Raw genomic sequence first — 26,801 nt, forward strand, 5'->3', positions numbered from 1 at the left:
CAGTGGCCGGATCTCAGCTCACTGCAAGCTCTGCCTCCCGGGTTCACGCCATTCTCCTGCCTCAGCCTCCCGAGTAGCTGGGACTACAGGCGCCCGCCACCTCGCCCGGCTAGTTTTTTGTATTTTTAGTAGAGACGGGGTTTTACCGTGTTAGCCAGGATGGTCTCGATCTCCTGACCTCATGATCCACCCGTCTCGGCCTCTGGATTGTTATAAAGAACTCCCGTTATAGTGAGTGTGCTTCTTTTCATTGCTGGAAACCTGTGCCCGCCTTCTCCTTCTTTTCTTTTGCTTCATGCTGCTTGCCCTCAGAACCAGACCTCCTTGCCCTCAGAACCTTTTTTCTCTCTAAGCAAGCTCTTCTGTATCTATATTCTGTGGGGGTTTCACTTTGCAGGCTGCATTTATTGGGAGACAGGAATGCCGCAGGGAGGCAGAAGCTACAATAAATGTTTCTCTCTCTCCCTCCCTAACTCAGGTAGCATTTCTGGCAACACCTCTATCTCCTCCATGGTTCCAGCCCTGGACTGATCTGCAGTTCCAACTTGTGTTGGCTGACTGTGGCTTGTGGGTCCCAGTAACACTGACTCTTCCTTTTGTGTCTTCAGCTTTGAGATGCTAAGGGATCAACTTCAGTGTCTTCAGCCTGCTGTTGCTAAGTTTCTGGCTTACACTACCATATCCAGTTTGTCTTCTTAGCTTCTCCTTCACCAAAATAACTAATTCCCTTAATGAAATTTCCTTTGTGTAATTTCATATTTACAGTAGTTTCTGTTTTCCTAATTATACCTTGACTAACACATCTTCCTTTCTGTGTCATTCTGGGTTTCTTACATGAAATCACATTTAAGACAATAGAACTGATGTTTATTTTCTTTAAGAGAATGTTGGAATAATTGGCATCAAAGCGCAAGCAGAGAATTGAACATAATATTAGATGTAAATTAGACCTGACTCTTTCTTAGACCACCACTAACTCTATACTACCGTCCTGAATCCAGAAAAGCCGTAGCTAGAAACGTAAGCTCAGGCAGTTACATGACAGTTAAGAATAATAAAGCTACAAGTTCATGATGAATTCCAAGAATAGGGGGAGTGCTAGCTGCTTAATTATAGAAAGATCATTTTCACACATGCTCCTAGCAACAACAGAGTTGAAATGTTTTCTCAGTGCTGTAATCTATAATGTCAATCTATAGAAGCAAATGTAAAGAAAAATATTTGACTAAAGAAGTTAACTGTTGTGAACTAGTTATTTGAGTTATTGGTTACTAGTTATTTGAAACTGTATCTTGGATAGTTTTGATTGACAATTTAAAGACAATTCATATTATCCTGTCTGTACTTGTTTATTTATTTTAAAATCTTGGTAATGTTTTGTATTGGTGTGAGAAGGTATAAGTGACCCAAAGTATGCAATATTAAGGTAAATGATAAGTTGATATTTAAAGTCCTACCTTAGATGTACACTAGATGTTGTTATTTTTAATTTTATTTCAATTGGCTGAAGCTTTTGAATTCATAGGTGGTTAAAATTGGTTGAGAGAGCAGTTTTGCAAATGGACATTTCTTTGTTTCAGAAAGTAGGGCTTTAATATATAAATCAAAGTTATAAATTTTGCACCTCATTTAAAAAATACTTTTATCATCTTTAATAATTTCATATTCCATGTTATTTAATATCAAGGAAAACTTTATATAGAGATCTTTCTGATTACCATTTCTTACTGATAACTGATATACTCCCTGTAGCACAGTCATTAACCTAGAATTTTAGCTCATTCACTTCCAGCTTATAAAATTGAGTGTAATTACAGAAGTCAAGAAGTAAAACTTACTAATTCCAAATTGAAATACTTGGTGGACCAAATGCTGTTGCTTCTTGGAACTGTTTATAGAACAGTGTAAAACTAAGTGAAACAAATGGGATCTGATTCAGTGTTTGGGGAGTTCTTGACCTGGATTTTGAATATGAATCCGTACCTGCCCTTTAAAATGTTTGACTCTTCTAAGATTTTTCTCACCTGGAAAGTGTTCGTTCCTTCACTATCCATCACAGGTGACTGGGAGCACTTTGGTAATAACCATAAAAAGTGAAATCAAGTACAATGCTGAAGATTGTGGAAGAAATACTATTTTTTTCAAACGTGCATCATTATTTATTTTAGGACCATAGTCCGTGACTCCTGTTTCATTACAATGGATGGCCCGATTGATTTATTTTTAGATTATTAATATTAGACTTGTGACTTTCTTTGTAGACTTTGGAGCACGGGTTGGGGGAGAATTATGTATACATTTTGTAATTTTTTTTTATCATAAAAATGGCTTAAGATTAGAAGGAGAGAAAGCTGCTGCTGAATGCCTAGATTATTTGGTTTCTTCCTGGGTGACTTAGAGTGTTCTAGGTCTATGCAGTAAACCTTCTACAGAGAGAAGCCATAGGGACCTGTTGACGGGGGCCTCATGGTGTTTCTCCACGTATTAGAGAATCTTTTTGTGATAGTGTAAAAGACTCAAAGATTGCAGGTGGCTCAGCTGATGGTTATCATCCTGTGCACTACAGCTTTTTGACTCAAAAGACGAAAGTTTCTCATCCAGTCTTTGAAACAGTAGCTGGTCACAGAATGGAAAAACTGATTTCTGAGATTAAGGTTTAGGCATTTTTCAATAACTTAGAGTTGAGACCAATAAATGAGAATGTAAGGCCATGAGATTTTCCATGTGAAGGTAAGTCTCAGTTGCATACTGTAAACCAGGAAAAAAAAGATATTTTATTTGAGAGTGTAGACACAACATTTCTGTAACATTTTTGGAATGCCAGAAAATAAAAATATATGACAGAACATGCATTAAGTTAAAATCATTACTGTCATTCCTTTGTTTTCAGCTTAACACATTTAGAAATAACGAGTGAAATGATTTGACTGTATTGCTTTAATAGACAGTATAAGATCAAGAGGCCAGTGTACAGGTCACTTGGCTTGGATATGGTAAGCTTTCGTCTTGGGCTAATGGCATTTTAGTTATTTCACTACTTTAAAAAATAAGATTGTAAAACTTTCATTTGGAATATATTTTGAAAACTTTTGACCCTTTGAAGTGTGATCCATGAGTGCAAGTGACTGAAATTGCTTCAAAATTTTGTGAATTGTCTCCTTTTTTGTAGATCTCTGAACTTGATATGAGGAAATGAAGTACACAACCAGTTCAATTAGTTGAAGCAGTCTCTTCTTGCTTGCATTAACATTTGACTTAATTTACCCTTAATTTACTTAAGCTTTTATTTCTTTTCTTCTTTGAGTGAAGCAGTGTGAATATTTTATTTTTTAATTGAAGGGAAATTTTCATTCTTAGCTCCTGCTGGGTAAAAAAGTGACAAGGCTGCTTAGCGTTGCTAACTTTAAGTGCTGTTTGTAGTTTGTTATGAGCTCTAGAAATCTTATATGGAGGAAAGAAAGAGATTTGGTGGAAAGAAAAGTCCTAGAAAAAAAAGTCAATTAGAGACTGTGTGACTGCCAGAGTGAAAGAGGAGGAGCAGAGCATCCATTCTGAATTGGTATATTGAGAAGCAGAAATCCAATTAACAAACTCACATTTCTGCAGCAGCAGACAGTGATTAAAATTTTGGTGAACTACTAAAAATTCCTGCCACATACTTCAAACTGATAACTTACAGAGGCTCTTAAAAAAAAAGTTATGGATTTTAAGAACAAATATGTAAATAGAGAACTCATTATGCTTCTTGTTCTGAAATGACCTTTAATTGTATGCTATGAGAAGGTTGTGTTTTATTATTTAATGTTTACATATTACTTAACTTTATGTTCAAATAAAAGAACTTTAAAAGCATGTAGCCTCAGAGCTGCAGATCCTGCATTTGATGGAGTTAAGAGAATGGAGAACTGATTTCTGGAAACTTAAATAAATAAAGTCATACCTAAAGTTTTGATCCTGATTTCAAATTTACTCATTCAGTTCTAAGCATTTAATAAATGTGTCTAATGCACCTAATACTGTGTTAAGCACTGGCGACACAAAAGTGAGTAAGACATGGTCCTGACCTGCAATAGCTTCCTTTTGACTCTAGTGGAAGGAACATACACTTAAATTAGACCAGATTATAAAGCAGTCTGGTTAACAACATGGTGAAAGAATAAGCAACATCAGTGGGTATACAGAGGGCAGTCTCCTGCTCTGAATGCTGGCATCCCAGGTAGCTTTACAGAGGGCTGTGAAGGCTGAATTATGCTGTTGTAGACTAAGGAAATGAATTCTGCCTTGTAACTGCCTCAGATGGCCTGGGGGACACTATTGTTATAAATGTGTTTTTTTTTTGAAGGATTGGGCTAGGCTCTTTGTGTTCTATTTTGTTACTGTGACAATGTATGCCTGCACATTAATTCAATCAATTAATTCAAAATGTATTCACTATAAATTGTAAGACTACTGTTTGTACCTAGTTAATGAATTTAACACATTTATATATAATTAATACAATTATATATTAAATGTAGAGACGCAAATGTCATGTATGTGCTACTGGCTCCTAAATTTATTTGACATCTCTACTTGATTATCTAGGCATCTCAAACATAGCATATTCAAAAGAAAACTATCTTTTCTGCCTGCCCCCAAACTGTCTTTGTTAGTTGCAATGGTATTTTCTGATTGCTCAAACCAAAACTCTTGGAATCGTCCTTGACTCCTCTTTTTCTCTCATGCCCCATAAGATATTTGTCAAAAAATTTCTGTTGATTCTACTTTCAAATACTGTATGGCCAAAATCACTTCATACCATCTCCAACTGCTGTCGCAGTGGTCCAAGTCACTGATAACTCTTGACTGGATTAATTCAATATAGCTTCTCTCTGCTTCCACCCTTGCATCTATGTTCTGAATTCAACACAGAAGCTAGGGTGATCATTTCAAAACTAAATTGGAACATGGTCCACTGCTGTTCAAAACCCTCCAGAGGTTCCCCAAATTTCTCAGAGCAAAAGCTAAAATCCTTACAGGACCCACAAGACCCTGTGCTAGCTGTCCTTCTTAGCTCTCCTCTTTGACCATGTCTCCTGTTAGTTTTCATTCCATTCACTCTGCTGCAGCACCACTGGCTCCTTATTCATCTTCCAAAGCCCTGGGCCAGTTTCTATCTCAGGGCCTTTGCACTGTCCTAATTCTTGCCCCAGATATCAGCCTGGTTTTGTTTGCTCTTTCACTTCCTTTAAATCTTTGTGCAAATATCATCTTTTCAGTAAGATCATCCTTGACTGCCTGTTTAAAATTATACCCATCTTCCCTCTCTCTCTTCTCTATCCAGCTTGTCTTGCTTTATTTTTCTCTATAGTACTTAATACCTTTTAACATATTTGTTTATTTTATTTATTGCCCCCTGCAACCCCCCAACTAGGAATATAACCATTCTATGGACTGAGATTTTTGCTTTTTTGTTTGCTGCTGTATTTTTATCAGCTAGAGAAAGTTCCTGGTACACAATAGCTGCTTAATCAATAGTTACTGACTACATGAATAATACCTTTTGCATTTTTTGAGTGATTAAAGAGACTAAGCTTTACAAATTATTTTTGTACTTTCAGTAACTGGATTTTTTTTTTTTTTTTTTTTGAGACAGAGTCTCACTCTGTTGCCCAGGCTGGAGTGCAGTGGTGCTATCTCGGCTCACTGCAAGCTCTGCCTCCCAGGTTCACGCCATTCTTCTGCCTCAGCCTCCTGAGTAGCTGGGACTACAGGTGCCCACCAGCATGGCTAATTATTTTGTATTTTTAGTAGAGACGGGGTTTCACCATGTTAACCAGGATGGTCTCGATCTCCTGACCTTGTGATCTGCCCACTTCGGTCTCCCAAAGTGCTGGGATTACAGGTGTGAGCCACCACGCCTGGCCCAGTAACTGGATTTTTACATATCAATTGCGCTGCACCAGAGAAGTGGTTACCAGTCCAGGCTGAGATCAACTGGCTGTCTTTTTCAGAAATACTCATGGCTCACCCTGTTCCGAGACAATTAAATCAAAATCTCTAAGTATGGGGCCTGGCCGTCAGTCTTCTTTTTTATGTTCCCTGGTTATCCTAACTGGGAGCCAAGGTTAGAGCCAGGTGCTCAGGAAACATTTAAATGAATGTGAATGAATGAATAAAGAGTCACCACAACTACTACCTCAGAGACTCAGATTAGGCCCAGCTTAAGCATTAAGATTAGATTTCAAATGTTTGTGACGAGAGATTGATCCTGAGCAGCACAGCCTAGGAAGGGCTGGAGGGGGAGAAGGAAGGAATCAGATAAGGGAGGGTGAAGAGAAGTCAAAGAGGGCATTCCTAAGTAGTTGTAGCAGGAAGGAAAGATTGTTGCCTGGTTCCTTGGTAGCTGTTGCCAATTAATGACTCCCCATTTAAAAAGCATAGATATGTTGGGAACTGCCTAGTTAATAATTTGCATTAAGGCAAGTATATTATGTTTCCAAGACTTTATTTTTTCCTCTCTATATTAATCAAAAAGGCTTTGTGAAGAAGATGAGATTTGAACCAGGTAGTGGAATAAGAAGAAGGGAGAGGAGAACAGATATGTCTAAGTTATCAGAGTAAAATAAGTGAAGTGAGAGCAGTTTTAAAATAATAAGCACAGTTCACCTAGCATAGTGAGAACAACTTCTCAAAATCTGGGGAAAGAGGTTCGAGTTGGCTTAACGGATTTCAGGGAATGGTAGGGATGGACAGTGAAGGTCCTTGATAGGGAAGCTCTGGGATTCCTCCTTGCAGCAGAAATATTTTTGTTTCCTAAAGGCTTTGGAGAAGGTGGGAGATTTGATCGAAATTATTTCAAGAAGATTAATCTGGCCAGTGATATGACAAAAAGGAGTTAGAAGGGACAGCTTTGATGAGAAGCGGGGCCGTAAAATGTCCCAGAAAACAAAACAGAATGAATAAAATGGAGAATAATGTCAGATCTAGTAGAAGAATGGCAAAACCAAACAGACCTTGGACTTGAAAATAATGCAAAGAAACAAAAGCCCAGTGTGATTAAGAAGGCAGTGGGTGAAAGAGAATACATACAGAAGTTGCCTGAGAATTAAGATCGTAGCTACTATTAATTCCAAGACCCTGGAAGTCCAGTTTTCATAGTTAGTACTAGAAATTGTTGTTGTCTCTGTGAAGCTTTAAGGCTATCTAGAGCCTTTCAGTTCTATGCTCAGACGCTGGGAAGGATTTACCTAATGTCCTAAATGTGGCTTATTTAGATTTTTATTACATTTTAATACACTAGCTGAGGTTCCAGCCTAGTTAATGAGTAGAAGGTATATGCCTTGTTCCCTCCCTTGTCCAACCAAGTCCTTCTCTAAGTGTAGATATCAGACCTTCTCAAGGTCTGAGTCCTGAAGTGATAGAACATCCATGCTGCCTTTGCTAAGGTACTGTGAGTCCTCTTTTGTTAGTTCATCCACTTCAGTCAATCTTTACAATCGAGGGTTTTGTTTCATTTTTAACTTTTGTAGGGCCTTAAGAAAATTTGGAAGCCATTTGAGGTCTTTTTTCTTCTTCCCGTCCCTTCCCTCCCTCTCCTCCTTTCCCCTCGCTCCCCTCACCTCACTTCCCCTCCCTCCCTCCCCTTCCTCCCCTCCCTCGCTCTCTTCCCTCCCTTCCCCCTCTTTCCCCCTCCCCTCCCCTCCCTTCCCTTCCCTTCCCTTCTTGACAGAGTCTCTCTCTGTCACCCAGGCCGGAGTGCAATGGTCTGATCTCGGCTCAGTGTAACCTCTGCCTCCCGGGTTCAAGCGATTCACCTGCCTCTGCCTCCTGAGTATGTGACACTACAGGCACATGCCACCATGCCCAGCTAATTTTTGTATTTTTAGTAGAGGCGGCGTTTCACCACATTGGTCAGGCTGGTCTTGAACTCCTGACCCATTTGAGGTCTTTCTATAATCCACCAAGCCTATGTTTCCTAGGTAACATTTTAGTGTCTCATTTTATATTTAAATACATACATGGCCATACCAATCATTGACTAATTTTAGTCTTTAACATGAATTAATTAGATGTCATGTTGTTTTCTAAAAAAAGCAGTATTAAACTGAAAGATGATTTCCCATATTCTACATTCTGACTTGTGTTTCTGTTAAAATACTTTGCTAAATATTTAAAAATTGGAGTGAAACATTTAGATCTTGATTGTAAGGCTTTGCTTATTCAAATCCTCTGTGATTTGTATAACTCACAACTACCAGTGAATTATAAGGAAAGTAAGTTTAATTAAAATGTCAGTTTCCTAAATGTAATTATCTGTTTGAGGCTATGAAGGATTATTTTAGGTAGCTTTTCATGAAACACTGGAGGGCACTGTTATGAAATTCCCATAGTGAAGAAAAAAATGTGATGAATTTGACAGAACTGTTTGTGGAGTTTTGAATACAAATACCACATCTCATAGAAGTGCTAGTTTTGTGTCTTGTAATGATGCTGGTTACTGGGGATTAGTCTCTTGGAACTGCCTTTGGATACTGTCGTATTTCAAGTTGAGTTGGCCAAAGTGGTTATGGGGAAGGCCACGTGAATGTAGTGACTGTCAGCTCATGAGAAAACAAGAGTAAAATAGTCTTTAAGATCCCTGTAGAAGCCTGGAGCGTAAGAGCTCAAGTAAACCTGTTTCTTCATGGATACATTTGTGCTCCACTGGAAGAGTGAGAAATGTTTTATTTATGGACAGTACATGCAGGGCAGTAAGAGTCACAAGTAGCGCAGTGTCATCCATCATCTGGTCTACCTTACTGTGAGGAGTAGGCCTGGATGCAAGCTTTCTAAAAGTTCGAGAGTCAAATAGAACTCAAAGTTTAGAAATTTTTGGATTTTCACAAGTCTATAAAATAGGTTAGATTTGCCAGCATCTCTCTATCCAGTATCTGCAATTTGGTAAGTTATTCGGCTGAACTGGTACAAGCAGCTTTATATTTTCTTCTCTATACAATTTTTATTGTATGCTGTCACCATCTTCTTGTTGATATGTGAATTTTTTTTATTGTGGTAAAATGTATGTAACGTAAAATATACTATTTTAACCATTTAAAATGTACAGTTTAGTGGCATTAAGTACATTCAAACTGTTGTGATGGAGAGATGCATTACAATGAAGGAAGCCAAGAGATAGGTAAGAATTCACATAGAAACTCCATATCAGAAGCTGTGCTAGAACCCCAAATATGCATGTGTAGGAGATATTTATGTAGCTGGATAAAATTTTTGTGACTTTGAATCTTCCTAGAAACTATGGTAAAAGATAAATTGGGAAAATAAAGTCATGCTATATGTGTGTTTAGTATGGTTCTATTCAGTAGTTCACATATGCATATAGTTACAAATAGCAAAATTAATCCTTAATGTTTATAGGTTTAAGAGTCATATGTCAAAGTATTTTCAGGCAGTCCTATAGGTCCATTTAATGTAGTTTATTTCTTATTTTCCAGTGATACCAACATGGGGCTGCTATCAGCACATGAGCCCAGAAAGCTGCCTAGCATCTGCAGTTCTCAAGGGCTGTCTGGTTCTTTTTACATGTTACTGGAACAGTGTATTTCCAACAGTTATAAAACTTTTGGGTGTGGGGATCAAAAATGCCCTATAAAGAAAGTTAGCTGTAAAGACAATGTGATTTTAAAAAATGGTGATTTTTAGGTAGAAAATAGAAGTGTGGGGAACAGTAATATGAGGATTATCAAATTTAACAGTGACTCAGATCCTTGACACATACAAATTCATCTTTGCTCAATCAAAAACAAGAAAACTTGACTAGTGAAACCATTTTATCCACTTCTCTAGCCCTAATGCAAAATCTTGTGAAAAATAAAACTTTAGGGAACACGAAAAGACAGTTAACCTGTGTTAAGATATATATGGAAGTACATAACTATTGACAATTATGAATTGAGTAAAGGCCAGAAGCTGTGCAAATATTTCCATAAAGTGTTGCCATCAAACCCATCTTCCCATGAGTAAGGGTCGGTTTAAGAAATTTAGGAAGACCTCCCCACTTTCTAGGTATCTTTCTCTGTCTCTGTCTCTGTCTCGGCCTCTCTGTCTCTCTCTATTTCTCTTTCTTCTGACAAGAGTGTCCACATCATAACTGACTGTTTTCTAGGAAGTATTTTCTTGGAAGCTGAAGACGAACCTAGAGGAGAAGGCTGAATGGACTAAGCCTCTCACTCTGTGCTTTTGTGAGCATTAAGTGTCTGAAGAAGGACAGAGAGCCTCAGCATTTAAAGTGGGCAAGGATATTCCCCTTGTCTTGAGTGAAGCCTGACTTTTCTTCAGCAATACAACCTCCCCACAGCCCTCCTGTATTTGTTTTCTACTGATACGCAACAAATTACTACAAGTTTAGCAGCTTAAAACAATGTGCATTTATCATTTCACTAGTTCTGTGGGTCAGGAGACCAGATAGACATAGCTTAGCTATGTCCTCTGCCTATGGTTTAACAAGGCAATCAAGATGTCAACTGGGGCTGTATTTCTTTCTAGAGCTCAAGTGTTCGTATAAGCTCATGTAGTTGCTGGAATAATTCAGTTCCTCATGGTTGTAGAACTAACATCCTCATTTTCTTGCTGGCCCTCAGCCAGTGGCCAATCCTCAGAAGCCTCTCACAGTCCTTTTCACAACACAGTTGCTTAGTTCTTCAAGGCCAAGCAGGATAATTTCTCTGACCTCTAGACCCTTTGTAAGGACTTAACTGATTATGTTAGGCCCACCTAGGATACTTTCCCTTTTGATTCATTCAGTGTCAACTAATCAGGAACCATAATTACAGCTACAAAATCTCTTTGCTTTACAAGGAGAATTTCCATCCTAATCGTGGGTCCTGTCCACACTCAAGGGGGCAGGGGTTACTATAGAGCATAGGCCATTGGGATCATCTTAGAATTTTGCCTACCACATTTTCTCAGTGTATTTCTCTAGGGTCAGGAGGTGAGGGCCGGATCCTCTTTGCTTTCCATAGCTGCTTTCAGGCTATTATTTTCCTTCCTCTCATGAAAAATAACAACAAAAAAACACTGAGTCTGAGATTTGTGCTTTTTGGCATTACCATTGTTTCTTTCATTTTATTGCCATCCCATCCCATCCCATCCCATCCCATCCCATGAATTCTTCCAGCAACTACATGAGCTTGTAAGAGGACTTGAGCTCTAGAAAGAAATACAGCCCCAGTTGAGATCTTGATTGCCTTGAGAAACCCTAGGCAGAGGACACAGCTAAGCCATGTCTGGTCTCCTGACACACAGAACTAGTGAGTTGATAAATGTACATTGCCATCTATCCTTCTGGTGTCTCCTGTTCATAAAAGATGTTGGCCTTCCATTTTGCTCCAAGCACAGCCATGACTGTGGGTGATTTCAATTTCTGTGCCCACCACATGCAGATCACGTGTTGGGAAGGAGGAACGCATAGCAAAGAGCATTCATATCAGCCCTTTATTCCCTTAGGTGAATTCTAGTGAGGTCAGAAAAGTTATAGAAACTTATTTTGCTATTTATTTTGTATTTTATTTGTCTCTCTTCTTCTTGTACTTTTAGATACTTAAAAAAAAGTTAGCTACAATGAGAGATAAGACATAGGAATCAGGGGCTATGTTTGCAGCCCAAACAGCTCACCTTTGAGCCCTGGGCTTAATATTGATTATAATTATTTTAGTAAGGCGAACCCTGAGGAAGGGGAAACTGAGGGAGTTGACCAACATTCTGACTGATCAGTTGCCTGAAGCTACTGAGACAGCCAGAAAGGTCTGTTTTAACGAGTCCATTCCTGTGTGCTTTGGTTGCCAAGTACCAATTATGTTCTGATGTTGCTGAAACCCTTAATGTGTTATTATTGAATAGGAACTTTGGAGAGCCCATTTCTTCTTTGCTTGTCCTGCCTCTGTTCTGGAGCATCATTTTGCTAAGTCCCATACTGGACTGGACGTGACTTCCTTGGACGTCTTACCTGATGAGCCAATTGCAGAGAGCTTTTCCTGAAGCTCTGCCTTTACTAATGCCTACAACGTAGCCCTTAGAAGAAGCTGGTACATACACTTGCTGTCTCAATTAGAAAGAATTTACCTGCTGTTGTGGACCTTTTTGTGTTTTACGTGTTGCAGCTATCTCTATCTCCATAGTTGGGCAGCATGCTTCAGACAGCATTGAGTAGTGACTCTGTGAACTCTCTCTGTGTAGCTTCTCCGATTGGGAGCTGAGGTGGAAAGAGAGTGTGAGTACTGCCTGGCAGGTTTACCTCCTACCCTTCCAACGACCATTCTTTTGAGCCGTCCTGTCCAACACTGTAGCCATTAGCCACATGCAGATATAAAAATTCAATGCAAATTATTTAAAATTAAATAAAATTAAAAGTTCAGGTCCCCTGTCACACTGGTCACATTTTAGGTGCTCAATAGGTACAAGTGATTAGTGATTACTATATCAGACAGCAGAAATATAGAACATTTTCAGTGGAGATTCAAGTGTCTGCTCTTCTCTTGGGGTTTAAGCTGAACTGACTTAAATTCTCACACACTTAGCAACTTAAAACAGCACCAGTTTATTATTTCACGATTCTGTAAGTTAGAAGCCTGTCTGACACAGGTCTCACCAGGGTAAATTCAGGATGTCAGCTGTGTTTCTGAAGGGAGCATCTATTTTCTTGCTCACTCTTACAGGTTTTTTGGCAGAATTAAATTCCTTAAGGTTCTAAGTCTGAGATCCTTATTTCTTTCTGGCTGTCAGCTGAGGGCTGTTTCCAACTCTAAAGCTGCCCATATTCCTTAGCTTCTGGCCCTTTCCTCAATATTTGAAGTTAGTAAAGGTATCTTGAATCCCTTTCATGAGTGAAACATCTCCTGTATCTTCCATTACATCTCTCTGGCTTTCTCTGAGTAAGCCTGTGCTTATAAGGGTCTGCAGTGATTATATTGGGCCTACTCAGATAACCTGGGATAGTCTCCCCATCTCAAGATCCATACCTTTAATCACATCTGCAAAATCCCCTTTGCCTTATAAGGTAACATATTAGAGCATAGATATCTTTGGTGGGAGGGATATTTGTGTTACTTGGTCTATCATATGTCTCCAGATTAAGTTTTGCATAGTATTAAGCAAAAATAGCTTAATATTTGAAAAGGTAGTTATTTGAAGAGGATAATTAAGATCCTACCACCTTTATGTAAATATTGTCATTAATTTGCTTTAGAGGCCAAACATCAGGGGAAGACAAGAAACTTAAAGAAATAGAAAATGAAGACATGGAGAAGGTGGAACCTGGAGAAATGTTTGCTTCTTAAGCCACATTTTCTATGGTTTTCTGATGAAACACATACCCATAATAGTACAGTTTGGAGTACACTGATAATACAAAACCAGCGATCTCCCAATTAACCATTTAGTCATATTTCATCTTTAAAAAATAAAAATATATACAGAAATGGCATTATAATTATGAAGGTAATATCTGAAATTGAACAATGTTAGAATAATCTTATCAGATTGTAGGTACTTAATGTAATATATTCAATACCTTGCCTGCCTATTAGACAATAGATTGGTAACTTGATTTTTAGGATACTTGAGTAAAATCTTTCTTTCTTTCTTTCTTTTTTTCTTTTTTTGAGACGGAGTCTTGCTCTGTTACCAGGCTGGAGCGCAGTGGCGCGATTTCAGCTTACTGCAACCTCTGCCTCCCAGGTTCAAGCAATTCCACTGCCTCAGCCTTCCAAGTAGCTGGGATTACAGGAATGCACCAACATGCCCAGCTAATTTTTTTGTATTTTAGTAGAGATAGGGTTTCACCGTATTGGTCAAGATGGTCTTAATCTCCTGACCTCGTGATCCACCAGCCTCAGCTTCCCAAAGTGCTGGAATAACAGATGTGAGCTACTGCACCTGGCCAAATCTACTTTCTGTTAATGTTTGTTGTCATTCAGATACTCACCATAGATTTCTATACACTCATGCTTAATTTACTGTGTAAAATATTACATATACAATATCTTTAATTAAAAGATTCTAGGCTATCATCTATTTTAAATATTTTACAATGATACTCTACCTTGTAATAAACTACATTTGTAAGTTTTGAGAGTGAATATAGCATTTACCTTTTTCATCTTTCATTTTATTTATCTCATTAGCTAAGAAACCTTTCCAGCTTGGACCTACGTCATATCACCGAACTGGATAATGAAACCGTGATGGAAATTGTCAAGAGGTGCAAAAATCTTAGCTCTCTCAATCTCTGTCTGAACTGGATCATAAATGACAGGTAACCTTTGTAACATGTTAAAAATACTTTTCTAGAGGAAAACATTTAGCAAATACTAATTATTGTTATAACAAGGCATGTCTTTAACTGAAATTGAATGCAACTGTGTCTTTCCAAATTGTTATGTTTCAGTTTTGAAAACCATCTAGATCTATACTTTTAATGCATCTATTGCTTGTAAGTGCAGCAAAGTTTTTAGGTGCTTTAATACAAATATTTGCCTCAACAATTGTAACAATAGTAGGCTGTTGAATTTTTTCTTTGTTATCCATCTAAGAAGTGCCTGCTTTTTGCCACACTTGTAAGTTTGTAATGATATGTTATTTGTCACTTTAACATTTTTGCAACATTTGTGGTTGATGTTATGATTTGGAGAAACCATCTGAAGCATTAACATTTAAACCCTTTCTTAAAGGTGACATCGTTTTTTCAGAGATGGAGTCTCACTGTGTTTCCCAGGTGCAATTCCTGGGCTCAAGCAATCCTTCTGCCTCAGCCTCCCAAGTAGCTAGGACTACAGGCATACACCACTATGCCTTTATTAGCCCATTCTAGTGTTGCCATAAAGAACTACCTTAGACTGGGTAATTTATAAAGATAAGAGGTATAATTCAGTTCTGCAGGCTGTACAGGAAGTATGGCTGGAAAAACCTCAGGAAACTTACAAGCATGGTAAAAAGCAGGCACATCTTACATGGCTGGAAAAGGAAGGAAGAGAGTGACGTGGGAGGTACTACACATTTTTAGACATCCAGTTCTTGTGAGAACTCACTCACTATCAGGAGAACAGCAAGGGGTAAATCTGCCCCCATGATCCAGTCACCTCCCAACAGGCCCTTCCTCCAACATTGGGGTTACAATTTGACAGGAGATTTGGGTGGGAACACAAATCCAAACCATATCAGCAGCTAAGGATGACATTTTGTTCTCAGTATGTATATGTAATTTGTTTCAGAAATTGAAGTCATGTGATGAATAGCTTAATATACAGTATAGAATCAGAAGTTTTTTTCTTATGAATAATGATTAACCCATTTTTCTTTGAAATAATGCAGGAAGGAAGAGAGAGATACAGGAAAACCCTTAGAAGTAGACTATTATAATGAAAACAACTGCAGAGTAGTGCTAGCACTACTGATTAGGTAGATTTGTAAATATGAGCATGAGAGGAATCTTGCCCAGTAAGTTTCCAAGATTTGTTTTTAAAAGATAAGTTTCCGAAAATATTTTCCTTTCAAAATAGAAAGCATTATTTCAGCTAAAATTAGAGCCTATTTAGACTTAAATATTCTTTTAAAAATAGGATAAATAATTTGTTTGTGTCAGATAATGCTTTAAATTTAAGAAATTCCCCCCCCCCCCCTTTTTTTTTTTGTTTTGTTTTGTTTTGTTGTTGTTGAAACCGAATCTTGCTCTGTTACCCAGGCTGGAGTGCAGTCTGGCATGTTCTCCACTCACTGTGACCTCCACCTCCCGGGTTTGAGGGATTCTCTTGCCTCAGCCACCCGAGTAGCTGGGATTTTAAGTGTGCACCACCACGTCCAACTATGTTTTGTATTTTTAGTAAAGATGGGGTTTCTGTTGGCCTGGCTGGTGTCAAACTACTGGCCTTAATTGATCCCCCCTCACCTCAACCTCCCAAAGTGCTGGGATTATAGGCACGAGCTATAAGCTACCATGTCTGGCCTCTCCTCTTTTAATTTCCTTTTATACCTTAAAATAAAACCATGTAGACTACATTTTCCCCAATTTTGGTAAATTCTAGTAACATTTTCTTAAATTACCCTGAATTACTCTTTATGTGATAGCCTTGACTTCACTCTTTCTTAGTAAAATTTTCTTGAAAATGTACTCCTCTAGAATGGGTATGTGATCACCATTTATAAAACTTCTCTCTTGTTTTTGAATAATACTCACCATATGAAATATATCATCTTCTAAAGAAAATGGAACTGAATGAAGGTCATTATTCTAAGTAAAGTAACTCAGGAATCAAAAACCAAATACTATGTGTTCTCACTTACAAGTGGGCGTTGAACTGTGGGTACACAAAGGCATGTAGAGTGTTACAATAGACATGGGAGCTCCAAGTGAGGAGGCTCAGAGGGGGTGAGGGATAAAAACAGCCTATTGGGTACAATGTACACTATTCAGGTGATGGGCACACTAAAATCCTATATACCTCACCACTACAGAATTCATCCATGTAACTAAAACTACTTGTGCCCCTAAAGTTACTGAAATTAAAACATTTAAGAAAAAGAAAATTCAAATAAATTAACTTTCCTGAAAAGAAAGTGTACAAAGTGAAATTCTTCTCTATAATCAACATCCTGTATAGACAATTTAAAGTAATTTTTAAAAAGTTATTCATAACACATAATAAAGTACATAAATATTATCTTGTGGTTTTAAATATCTAACATTAGTTCAATGTATTACCATAAATTTCTTGGTAATGCATTGAATTAAAGGTAGAAAACTGAGTCAGGCGTGGTGGCTCACGCCTGTAATCCCAGCACTTTGGGAGGCCGAGGCAGGCGGATCATGAGGTCAGGAGATTGAGACCATCCTGGTTAACATGGTGAAACCCCGTCTCTACTAAAAATACAAAAATTAGCTGGGTATGGTGCCGCGTGCCTGTAATCCCAGCTACTCCGGAGACTTAAGGTAGGAGAATCACTTGAATCCAGAAGGCGGAGGTTGCAGTGAGCCAAGATCACGCCGTTGTACTCCAGCCTGGGCCACAAGAGCGAAACTCTGTCTCAAAAGAAAAAAAAAGTAGAAAACTGTTTCTGCAATAAGGTGATTATATCCCACAACAATTTTTTGTGTACAGGACATGTGTAGAAGAGTCATTTAATGGGAGACTACTATAATTGATAAATAAGATACAGTATATACATGGTTTTATGAGTTATGTAAGTAAATATTTTGCTTAGGTTTGTATCATTTAAATAAAGATGGGAGAGTGGATTTCTAATCTTCTAGTTCTTTAAATGCTTATTTTGTTGTAGCTGGGTAATTTACAAATGAAAATGTCGAGAGCTCTCACTTTGCCCTTCCTTCCCTTTGTTAGGCTTCATGTACTCAAACCTTGTGCTATTTCAGTCATTTTTTTCCTACTTCGCTGTAATGGTTATTTGGTGTTTGATCCTGAATATATGTATTGTAGAGATTTATTTGCAAGGAATGAAAGTGTATTTTTATGTTTTTAATGGAAAAGTTTGGATTAATTGAGAAAACATGCATTTTAATGAGGTTGAGCAGGAGAGTTTCAAAGATCAGGCTCTTTTAGGTTTTAATTACACTACTTGCACTTATCCTGTATACTGTAATAGAAGTTTCAAACATTAAAACCCACTTTACAGTATCATCTAAATTACTCATCTCATTGTTCTTGCCATACTATATTACTAAGCTAAGTAATATTTGTAATTATATTGGTATAAATCTAGAACTTCCCATCAGACTTAATTATAATTTCAGCACTTAGCTGAGATGGGTTAGTAACCTTCCATATAGAGGGCACTGGAATGCACTAATGCGTTTAGCCTATCAATTAATTCTGTTTTACATTCGTTCATTATTGTTATCCTCCAGTAAATCAGAAAGCATTTATTAGCCCCCTACTAAATACATGGTACTGTGTCTCAGACTGTGGGGCACTGAGTTCCTGCTGTTCTCAAAGGTCACTCTCTTTAGGTGACATAAGACATAATGATAATAGTGAGCCTTGTAAGGATTGAGGGGACGAAAGTAACCTTTATTACCCAGGTAATTGATAGGCACTTTACACATGTTCTCATTTAATCTCTTCAACGTCTTTTGTTCAGGGGAAGGTCATACTATTTCTATTAAATTTAGATTATTTCTTTGACTTTCTTTGGCTTTTCAGTGGATGTATTTTCCATCATCATTGCAGTAAAAACTAAGTGAGGACAAACAAGAAAAGTGAATGGCTAATCAGTCAATTTTCTGTGTCATAGCTGGGATTCACATGCAATTGACATTTATATATAAAATTCTTAATTTTTTAACTAAGTTCATTATTTTCTTTCATATTGAAAGTATAATGGAACTTTTAGATATTAATTTACATACAATACCTGTTATAAGAATTTATCCTGAATGTTGCTAGTTTTAATACAGGATTTCTCACATTAAGATAAATTTCAATACTTGTCACAGTCCTTTATGTATAACATTTATCCTAGGTTTTAATAGTTCTTATCTGTGAACTTTTTTTAAGTTCAAAATTTTAAAATGTGTAGTAATTGAAAGACTTTACTGTTATGCTTACGGTGTCTGTTAGCATTTTCTGGTCCTCGAATTGATCTCTGTGACTAAGACATGCTGCTCTTTATCTTTGTTTTTCTAAAAGCACTTTTTGTGTTTAGAGAGTTAAACAGCATGATATTTTCTTGTATTCAGAAGGATGGTCTAGTAGTCATTTGACATTTACCATTGCTTTTGAATACAAATAACTTCCAAGTGTTTTATGAAAAGAGGACACTGACTATTTCTATCAGTGATTTAAATTAAACATCTGGTTATTATGTCTCCTCCACTCCCTGATTCTAAGTTTATTGAATTTTTTTTGTATTTATATCAGTCTTAATTTCACATCCAGTTTGGTCTACAATATTTTTATATGTTTGACACAGAGTCCAAAAGCAGCATGTTTGGGGTGTAACAGCTGATGTGTAAAAAACTGGTCTGAGCATTGTTATAGCAATATACTTACAATGGTTCTTTTATTCTTTTTTGTTAATAAGAATTAAATAAAATCTAACTGATTTTAATAGATCTGTACAAAAGCTGTTTTCAGTTTTTAAACTATCAAAGATGTTATCTCCCCATTTTCAATTTTTAACATTGGTTGGGAAAATGAACTTAGTTTAATCTTATGTTTTATATCCCCATTCTCAAACATATGAGCCTTTCTTTGACAGTTGACCATGCTTGCTCATGAATTAGGTGAACAATATAGAAAAATAATACAAGACAAATAAGATTATCTAACATATAGTAGCTAAAGTCACAAAGCATAACAAAGGCCAGAGTTGTTGTTAATATCAGTTAAATTGCCATGATTTGCTGTGTGAATCTTGTATTTATGTAAGGGAAGCTATTGCATCAGTGCACACTCTAAAATTTAGAGAATTTTAAATCTTAGACTGTTACCCAGTTTCTTTCAAGTAAAAAATAAAACAAAATATTGCTATTTTATTTTGTATATGCTAGGGGTTAAAATAGTACATATAGCTATTTATCTCTCTCTCTCTCTCTCTCTCTTTTTTTTTTTAAAGACAGTCACGCTCTGTTGCCCAGGCTGCAGTGGCACAATCTCAGCCCACTGCAACTTCTGCCTCCTGGGTTCAAGTGCTTCTCCTGCCTCACCCTCCCAAATAACTGGGTTTACAAGCATTCACCAGCATGGGGGGCTAATTTTTGTGTTGTTAGTAGAGACGGAGTTTCACCATGTTGGGCAGGCTGGTCTAGAACTCCTGACCTCAAGTTATCTGCCCACCTTGGTTGGCCCCCAAAGTGCTGGGGTCACAGGTGTGAACCACTGCCCCCAGCTAGATATTTCTCTTTAAATATAACTTTTTAATAAGGCCATTTGAAGTTGCAAACTTCTGGTCCACAGCTGAGTCTAGTCCACAAAGCTGTTTTGTTTGGCATATACAGTATTTAAAAATTTTGAATTAGTTGCCAACACTTTAAAAATTGGGATAGTTCACATAAATATTCTGAATTCAGGCTTTCTTTTGGAAAAGTTGTGGACCCAGTAATACTATGCCCACATTTTCTCATGTCAACATTCTTTTCAGGATGAGGAACAGACTGTTCTCTTTGGCCCCCTTTCCATTTATCCACTCTTCCCACCAAACTGAATTATCCTTCCTTAAAATTGAGATGTAGAGAATTTTAGATATTTCATATTTAAATCATATTGTTCTTTTTAAATTGAGTCTGGTAAAATATATTTAAAAAATGGTAGCTCATTAGTCTACTAAATTGGTTATTTACTGTTACAGGCACCGGAATGTTAGTCAACAGGTGGAAGTTATAGACAGAGACAGAATGCAGTTTAAAATAAGTTAAAACTTTGATTTTCATCGACTGCCTTCCAAAATAGAGAGTGCACTCTTTGTTAGTGTTCAGAGTGCTGTAAAGGAGTTTCCTGAATTATAAGGAGGGTTGGACTAGTTTATTAAAAAGTCCCTCAAACTCCAAACCTATGATGTGAAGTTGCTTATTTTAAAATGATTCATTGGCAATGTTTAGTGTTTGATTTGTGATTTCTTTGTTTTCAATATTAAGAAAAATCTTAATACTATTCTCTCTTGTCTCTTTTTTAATTTTTGTATAGAAAAAGTCCTCTTTTGTTTTTTTAGGTGTACTGAGGTGAAAGTTGTAGAGTGACAGATTACTCCACCACCCCTTTCAGTGAGACTGACAGCACCTTGGCTCATGTAAAACTCAATGAGGCTTTATATAAAGATTTTTCTAACTCCCCTGATCTTCTCTGGGTGTTTATTCTGTTTCTTCTTTCAAATTTCCGTTGATTCAATAAAAAGCGGTGATATTTAGAAATAAAGTTCAAAGAGGATTTGAGCAGGTGTTGGTGATATAAAATATTTGCTGAGTGCCCATTGTGTTTTATTTCCAAGAATTGTTTTGTGAACATATGCTATATATTGTATTTATAAGTGTTCAAGGACTGGGTAGATAATCTACCATCTTCCTGTGAATGTCATGTCACAGTGGACTTAGAATTTTATTTCATTTCAATCCCCTAATATTACTTAATTCTCCTAGAGACTGAGGTTTAAAGATTGCCCAAGGGGAACAAACCTATCCATTAAATCCAGCAGGCAGAGTTGAATTTGAGTTTGAGAATATTTTGTTTTCTATTAAAGTTAAGTGGTATGGAGGAGAGAAATACTTTTCACCTTGGAGTATTGAGTGTGAAGTTTGAGCCATTTTCTATCATAAAAGCCTGAAAACTTGAAAATAAAGAGGTGGCAAAAATAATGCTGAGTGTTGAAGCTGCTTGGTGGTGGTATTTATAGCAGCACTGCCCTGCCTCTATAGAATGCAGAGCAATCTGTCTGCATACTTTTGGTGCCTAATAATGTGTCTGGGCTGGTTAGGTGAAGCTTTAGTAAAACTGAATTTTAGCTTATTTTTTGTAATCTACTGAATAATTTTGTGTATGTTCTATGACATTGTTTGTAGTTTTGCAAAAAGAATAATGAAATATATTTTACTGAGTTCTGAGAGAATTATAGAAACAGCATGGAGTCTTTCTAAACTAGTGACGTTAGTTTGAGGTTAGCATATTTTTGACACTATCTTTTTTATTCACATACTCACAATTATGTGTAAGACCATCCCTAGAAGGTATTGGAGTAACTATTATTCCGGGCTTCCAAACTAACTTTAAAAAATCATGAGGCCAGGCTTGATGGCTCACCTCTTGTCATCTCAGCACTTTAGGAGGCCAAGGAGGGTGGATTACTTGAGCTCAGGGGTTCGAGACTAGCCTGGGCAACATGGTGAAACCCCATCTCTGTAAAAAATAAAAATAAAAATTAGCCAGGCATAATGGCACATGCTTGTAGACCCAGCTACTGAGGAGGCTGAGCTGAGAGGATAGCTCCAGACTGGGAGGATTGCTTGAGACTGGGAGGCAGAGGTTGAGGTGAGCTGTGATCGTGCCACTGCTCTCCAGTCTGGGTGACAGAGGAAGACCCATCTCAAAAAAAAAAAAAAAAAAAAAAAAATCATGCCTTCTCTGTTCTGTCCATTAGATCTTCTTTCTAAAATCATGATTGGCCATGTACTGCTACTGAGTTAAGAGTGTATATAAACATTTTCTTATCTCTCTGTTTTTTTGTTTTTTTGTTTTTTTGTTTTTTTTTTCCTGGAGCAAGGATAATAGCAATAGCTAAAAATAGTTACTACTTAATTACTGTCTGTTCCAGGCACTGTTCTGTTTATACACATTGTTTTATGTAATCTCTACAACAACCTTGAGGAAGGAATTATCCCCATTTTCAAACAAAGGAATTAAGGCTCAGACACGTTGAATAGTTCACAACTAGGGGAACCAAGACTGGAACCCATTTTTGTGGTCTTGAGTTGAAGCTCCTACCATGAAGGGCATACTATGTTCCATGTCCTTATTCTGCTTCAGACCTAGAGTGACCATATATCCTGATTTGCCCAGGATAGTTCCAACCCATGCCTGTTGTTTTGGCATTCTGTCAGGTTTAGTATTTGTGCTGCTGCTGTTCCTAAGTTACAAAATATCTTGCTTTAAATGATAAATTAAATGGTCGTCCGACCTCAGACATCAGACACAGTTGATCATTCTGAACATGGTTAGAATGGTACCTTTGCTTTTCCCTATGGGATATCTGAAGGGTGACATGTTTGAATATTTTATTGCAAATATCGAATTGTGGATATTTTAAAAAACAGCTTATTTTCTGTAAAAAGTAATTTTTCCAGTCAACTCCATTTGTAAATAGTTTTCATTTCTTATGATATTTCTTGAGGAAAAGTAGAAAATTTTGCCCATTTTTTTTGTGTTTTGCATTACACATGACTCATAGTTGGTCTGAAAAAGAATTTCACTAATGAATTTTGAATAGGTATTTATGTAACTTATAATGATGCACAATTATTTTTACACATATTTCATTATCTGTAAATGCTTCCTTGTGGGTTGTGGCAAATAATCATTGCAGATTAAAGGAGACTACTGGTTATAATACTTTGAATAAGTTGTCTTTCAGTTAAAAAGAAGGAAGTTATCTTCATTGAAGGGTTCAGTACCTTTGGCAGGAAATAAGTGGCAAAATTAATCTCTATACTTTTTTAAGTATGGTTCAGTACCTTTGGCAGGAAATAATTGGCAAAATTAATCTCTATACTTTTTTAAGTATGTGGTTTTTTTTTTTTTTCCAAATAATTGATGATATTTTACTACAAAAGGCAAAGTTTTTCTGGTAAAATTATTTGTGCATTTATCCCCAGATGAGATTCTTAGTGAATTCAAATTTAAAGAAAGTTTTTCAGTTGTTTGGCAGGTAGTGGTATTAAATATCAGTTCTGATATTGGTTCTTTTAGTACTTCTAGTTATTTAATATCATTTTTAAGGAAATACTGGTTGCTATGTGACACCAGAGTATTTAACCTAGTAAAATCACTTTAAAGGAAAAGTCTGTATGTTATGTGTATATTTCAACCTGCTTTGACTTTTAACTCCAAGAGATGAGATGGGACTGAATTTGATGTGGGTGATTATGGCTTATTGATTTTCCATGTTGACATTATTTTGTCTAATAGAATAATGTGAATATTTATTATCGTCCTAACATATAATGGTCATTTTTAATTTCAGTGTTGTCTTTGGTTCCTAGTGAGTAATAGTGCATAAGTGAACATTTCTACAAATACAAATAGTAGTGACTAAGAGGTTCCATAGAATCACATTATGGATATTTCTGGATGTGCTCCTCTAAATGCTGCAACTGCTTTTGTGTTTTTCAGGCCATAAAAAAGATGAGTAAACAGAGGTAGGCATTTAGCTTGCAGTATTTAAACATATTTTCCATTTTATGAAATCATAATTTATGATTAAATTACAGGAAAGAATGTGATACATTTTGTGTGATGGTGAATACACTGTTATAAGCCCATGGATTTAGGGACATCCTAGTCTCTCATCTGTTTTAAAACTGCCAACAATGAAGAAAATCTTCATTTATTGATGACAATGATGATACTTTATTGACTGCCTGGACAAATTTGTACCATCTCCCACTTCTCCCAGGAGTTGTCTTATTCCTAATTCACCAAACCAAAAGTGGCAATTAAAATAACTCACTGTTGTCAAAATTTTTAAATGTATGATAAATGAAGCCCAGTAAATAGTGAAAATATGAGAAAGGTGATTAAACCTGACAATTTTCTTGTAAAAGACTTGAGATGATAAATATCTCCTGTGATTAGTTATTAATTTAGTACAAGGGATTTTGCTTCAGCCTAAAATATTTTATGAACAGTGGCGTAAAGAAATATTTTAGAAGATAGGTACACACATGTTTAACCATAGGAGAAATTGCTGGAACTTGATTGGTAGTAATTAAAAATGGCAGACATGACATGCAAGTGTCTGGGCTATTTTCTGTATGACAGTCCTTTCAGAGATTAAGAAAGGAAGGTGTTTCCTGAAGACATGAAGAATGGCAGAATACTTTCAGCTTGAACCTTTACGCCTCATGAAAATGGAAAGGTTTTATGTATATCATTCTTCAACTGATAAAACATTTAATTTAAGACAGTGTAAAATTACTACTCACTGAAGTGTGAAAAATATCAAAGTTGTTACTTAATAATTATAGTTGCACTGCTACTAATAATTTCCCTTAAAATGAATGTGAATTCCATTTATTTAAAGAAAAGATGAAATAATAATGATGATTGTAATGAAGTGCTCTATCATGTTACTGTCTAGCTGAATCTATAGCACATGGCTCTGTTGGTGGCATATATTATTGTGCGACTGTGTGACGTTTTGTTTATGAGTCTTTCTCCTTGTAAGGAGGAGCTGGGTCTTCATCTTGCGCCCTCTGCCCTCACCTCACAGCCCCCCTCCACCTCTACTTCCAGTCAGCACCTCACACAGGACCCTGCTCAGAGAATTAATTTAATACATTCATGTTGAGAGAATTATAGATCATGCTTTTGTATGATGAATAAATTTTCTTTTAAATTTGGCTCAAACTCTGGCTGAAATCCAGGCAATTGGTTCAGATTCTCCCTTTCTAACAGATTTATTTATTTCTGAATAAAGTTGGTGCTTCAGAAAGTGAAAACTTACTGTCATTGTTCGGATTCAGATAAAGCTTGCTTTATGTATTACATGCTATTTGTCTGAAAGCCATAGCCTCATTTTTGAACAAGGAATAGAATTCCAATGTTCAATCAATGTATTTTGCCCTTTTAGTAGGGACTTTGGAATACTTTGATTGAAGAAGTGAAGAACCAGAAACTTTGCCTGCAGCTGTTTTTTTTTTTTGCTTCTTTGTGAAAAAAGTATGGCTATATGAGAAAAAAATCTTATGAGTTTTTCTTTAGCTCTTCTTGTAGTACTTTTAAGTGCTACCTTTAAAATCTATAAGTGTTTGGTTAATTGCTACTATGAACCTAAACACACTTATTAAGGCCAGGTTCACATTAGAACAATTATCTGGTTAATTGCTCTGGTGCAAAAAGAGGCAAAAAAATCATCAGAACATCAAGTTGTGAAAGCACTGGCAGGAGTTTCAAAACCACCAAGCATACCTACTGCAAATCACATCAGCAAAGCAATTAATTTAGGCTAATTGCTTTTCTGTTTGTTCAAGATGCACTTTGGAACTGTCTTTTGAAATCGTGGCAATTTAGATTAGTGAGCAATATAATTTAAAAATGTTAGAATAGTCACTATTTTTAAAAGGGGTAACTATTCCATATAAACCTGTACAGTATATCTCTCATCCATGTAGTACTTTGAAATAATTAAACAAAATAAGATTATTTTATATATTCATAAGATTTCCATAAAAAATAAATTGAGGAGTAGATTACCTATTCCTGAACTATAGCATAGGGTTATCTTTAATCCTAATTATCAGTTAGACTTATCTAATTTCAACAATTCACGCTATGACAGCTTGCTGAATGTGGTGAGAAATAGCCTCCAAAGGTGACATTGGCTACTGGCATTTTCTCCAGATGAATGTATGTTTGGCTTCTTATATGGCTTCTCCTAACATAATCAGGATTTTACAATGTATTAACCACCAGATTTGACACAATTCACATTATTGAGGTTTTCCTTGTTATTAACAATTATAATTTTGGCAGCACCAATTTGTCAAAAATTGTAAACTACTTAAGTTTCCAGCTGTTTCTCTATGAGGCAGTGTTGTAGCAGGTCCTCAGCTGAAAAGAATGACAATTTTAGGAATCAATTTCTTGTTAGGGAATGTAGAAATACCATTATTGGAGGAATAACCTTTCATTCCCCAAACTGTTTCTCTGTTTACCATATTGTCAAACAAACAAATAGCTCTTTCCTTTACCTCTCTCTTTCCATAGAAGCAATTCTTATGTGGTATGTTTAGTGACATATCCTGCCCCATTAAATTGTTCAAAGAAAATAGGTTGTATTGTATTAAAGACTGTGGCTCTGCAAATGAATCTTCTAGAGAAACACATGTTAAAGGAAGTCCTGGTAGCAATTATCATTTCTTTACTGTAATAAATTTGATCTCCTCATAATTCAGTATGAACAGATCTTTGGACATAGCTAATTAGCTACATCACAAAATTAAAATTTTCTCTAGGGATTATTTTCATAGGAAAAAAGTATATGTGCTTTTTATAAGGATGTATTTTCTTCTTTTATAAACTTCATAGTTTCTTTTTTTTTTTTTTTTTTTT

General features: G+C 36.5%; 1 protein-coding gene across 1 annotated transcript in view; it reads left to right on the forward strand.

Moving 5' to 3' along the window:
- The window catches only part of FBXL17 (F-box and leucine rich repeat protein 17), a 562,873-nt gene that overhangs the window by 205,536 nt on the left and 330,536 nt on the right, over window positions 1-26,801 (forward strand). The window contains 1 exon segment of the mRNA XM_017855637.1: window positions 14,160-14,290. Coding sequence (XP_017711126.1) covers window positions 14,160-14,290 — 131 coding nt within the window.

The sequence above is a fragment of the Rhinopithecus bieti genome, unplaced genomic scaffold, assembly GCF_001698545.2.
Source record: "Rhinopithecus bieti isolate Rb0 unplaced genomic scaffold, ASM169854v2 scaffold_39883, whole genome shotgun sequence".
In the NCBI taxonomy this organism is placed as follows: domain Eukaryota; kingdom Metazoa; phylum Chordata; class Mammalia; order Primates; family Cercopithecidae; genus Rhinopithecus; species Rhinopithecus bieti.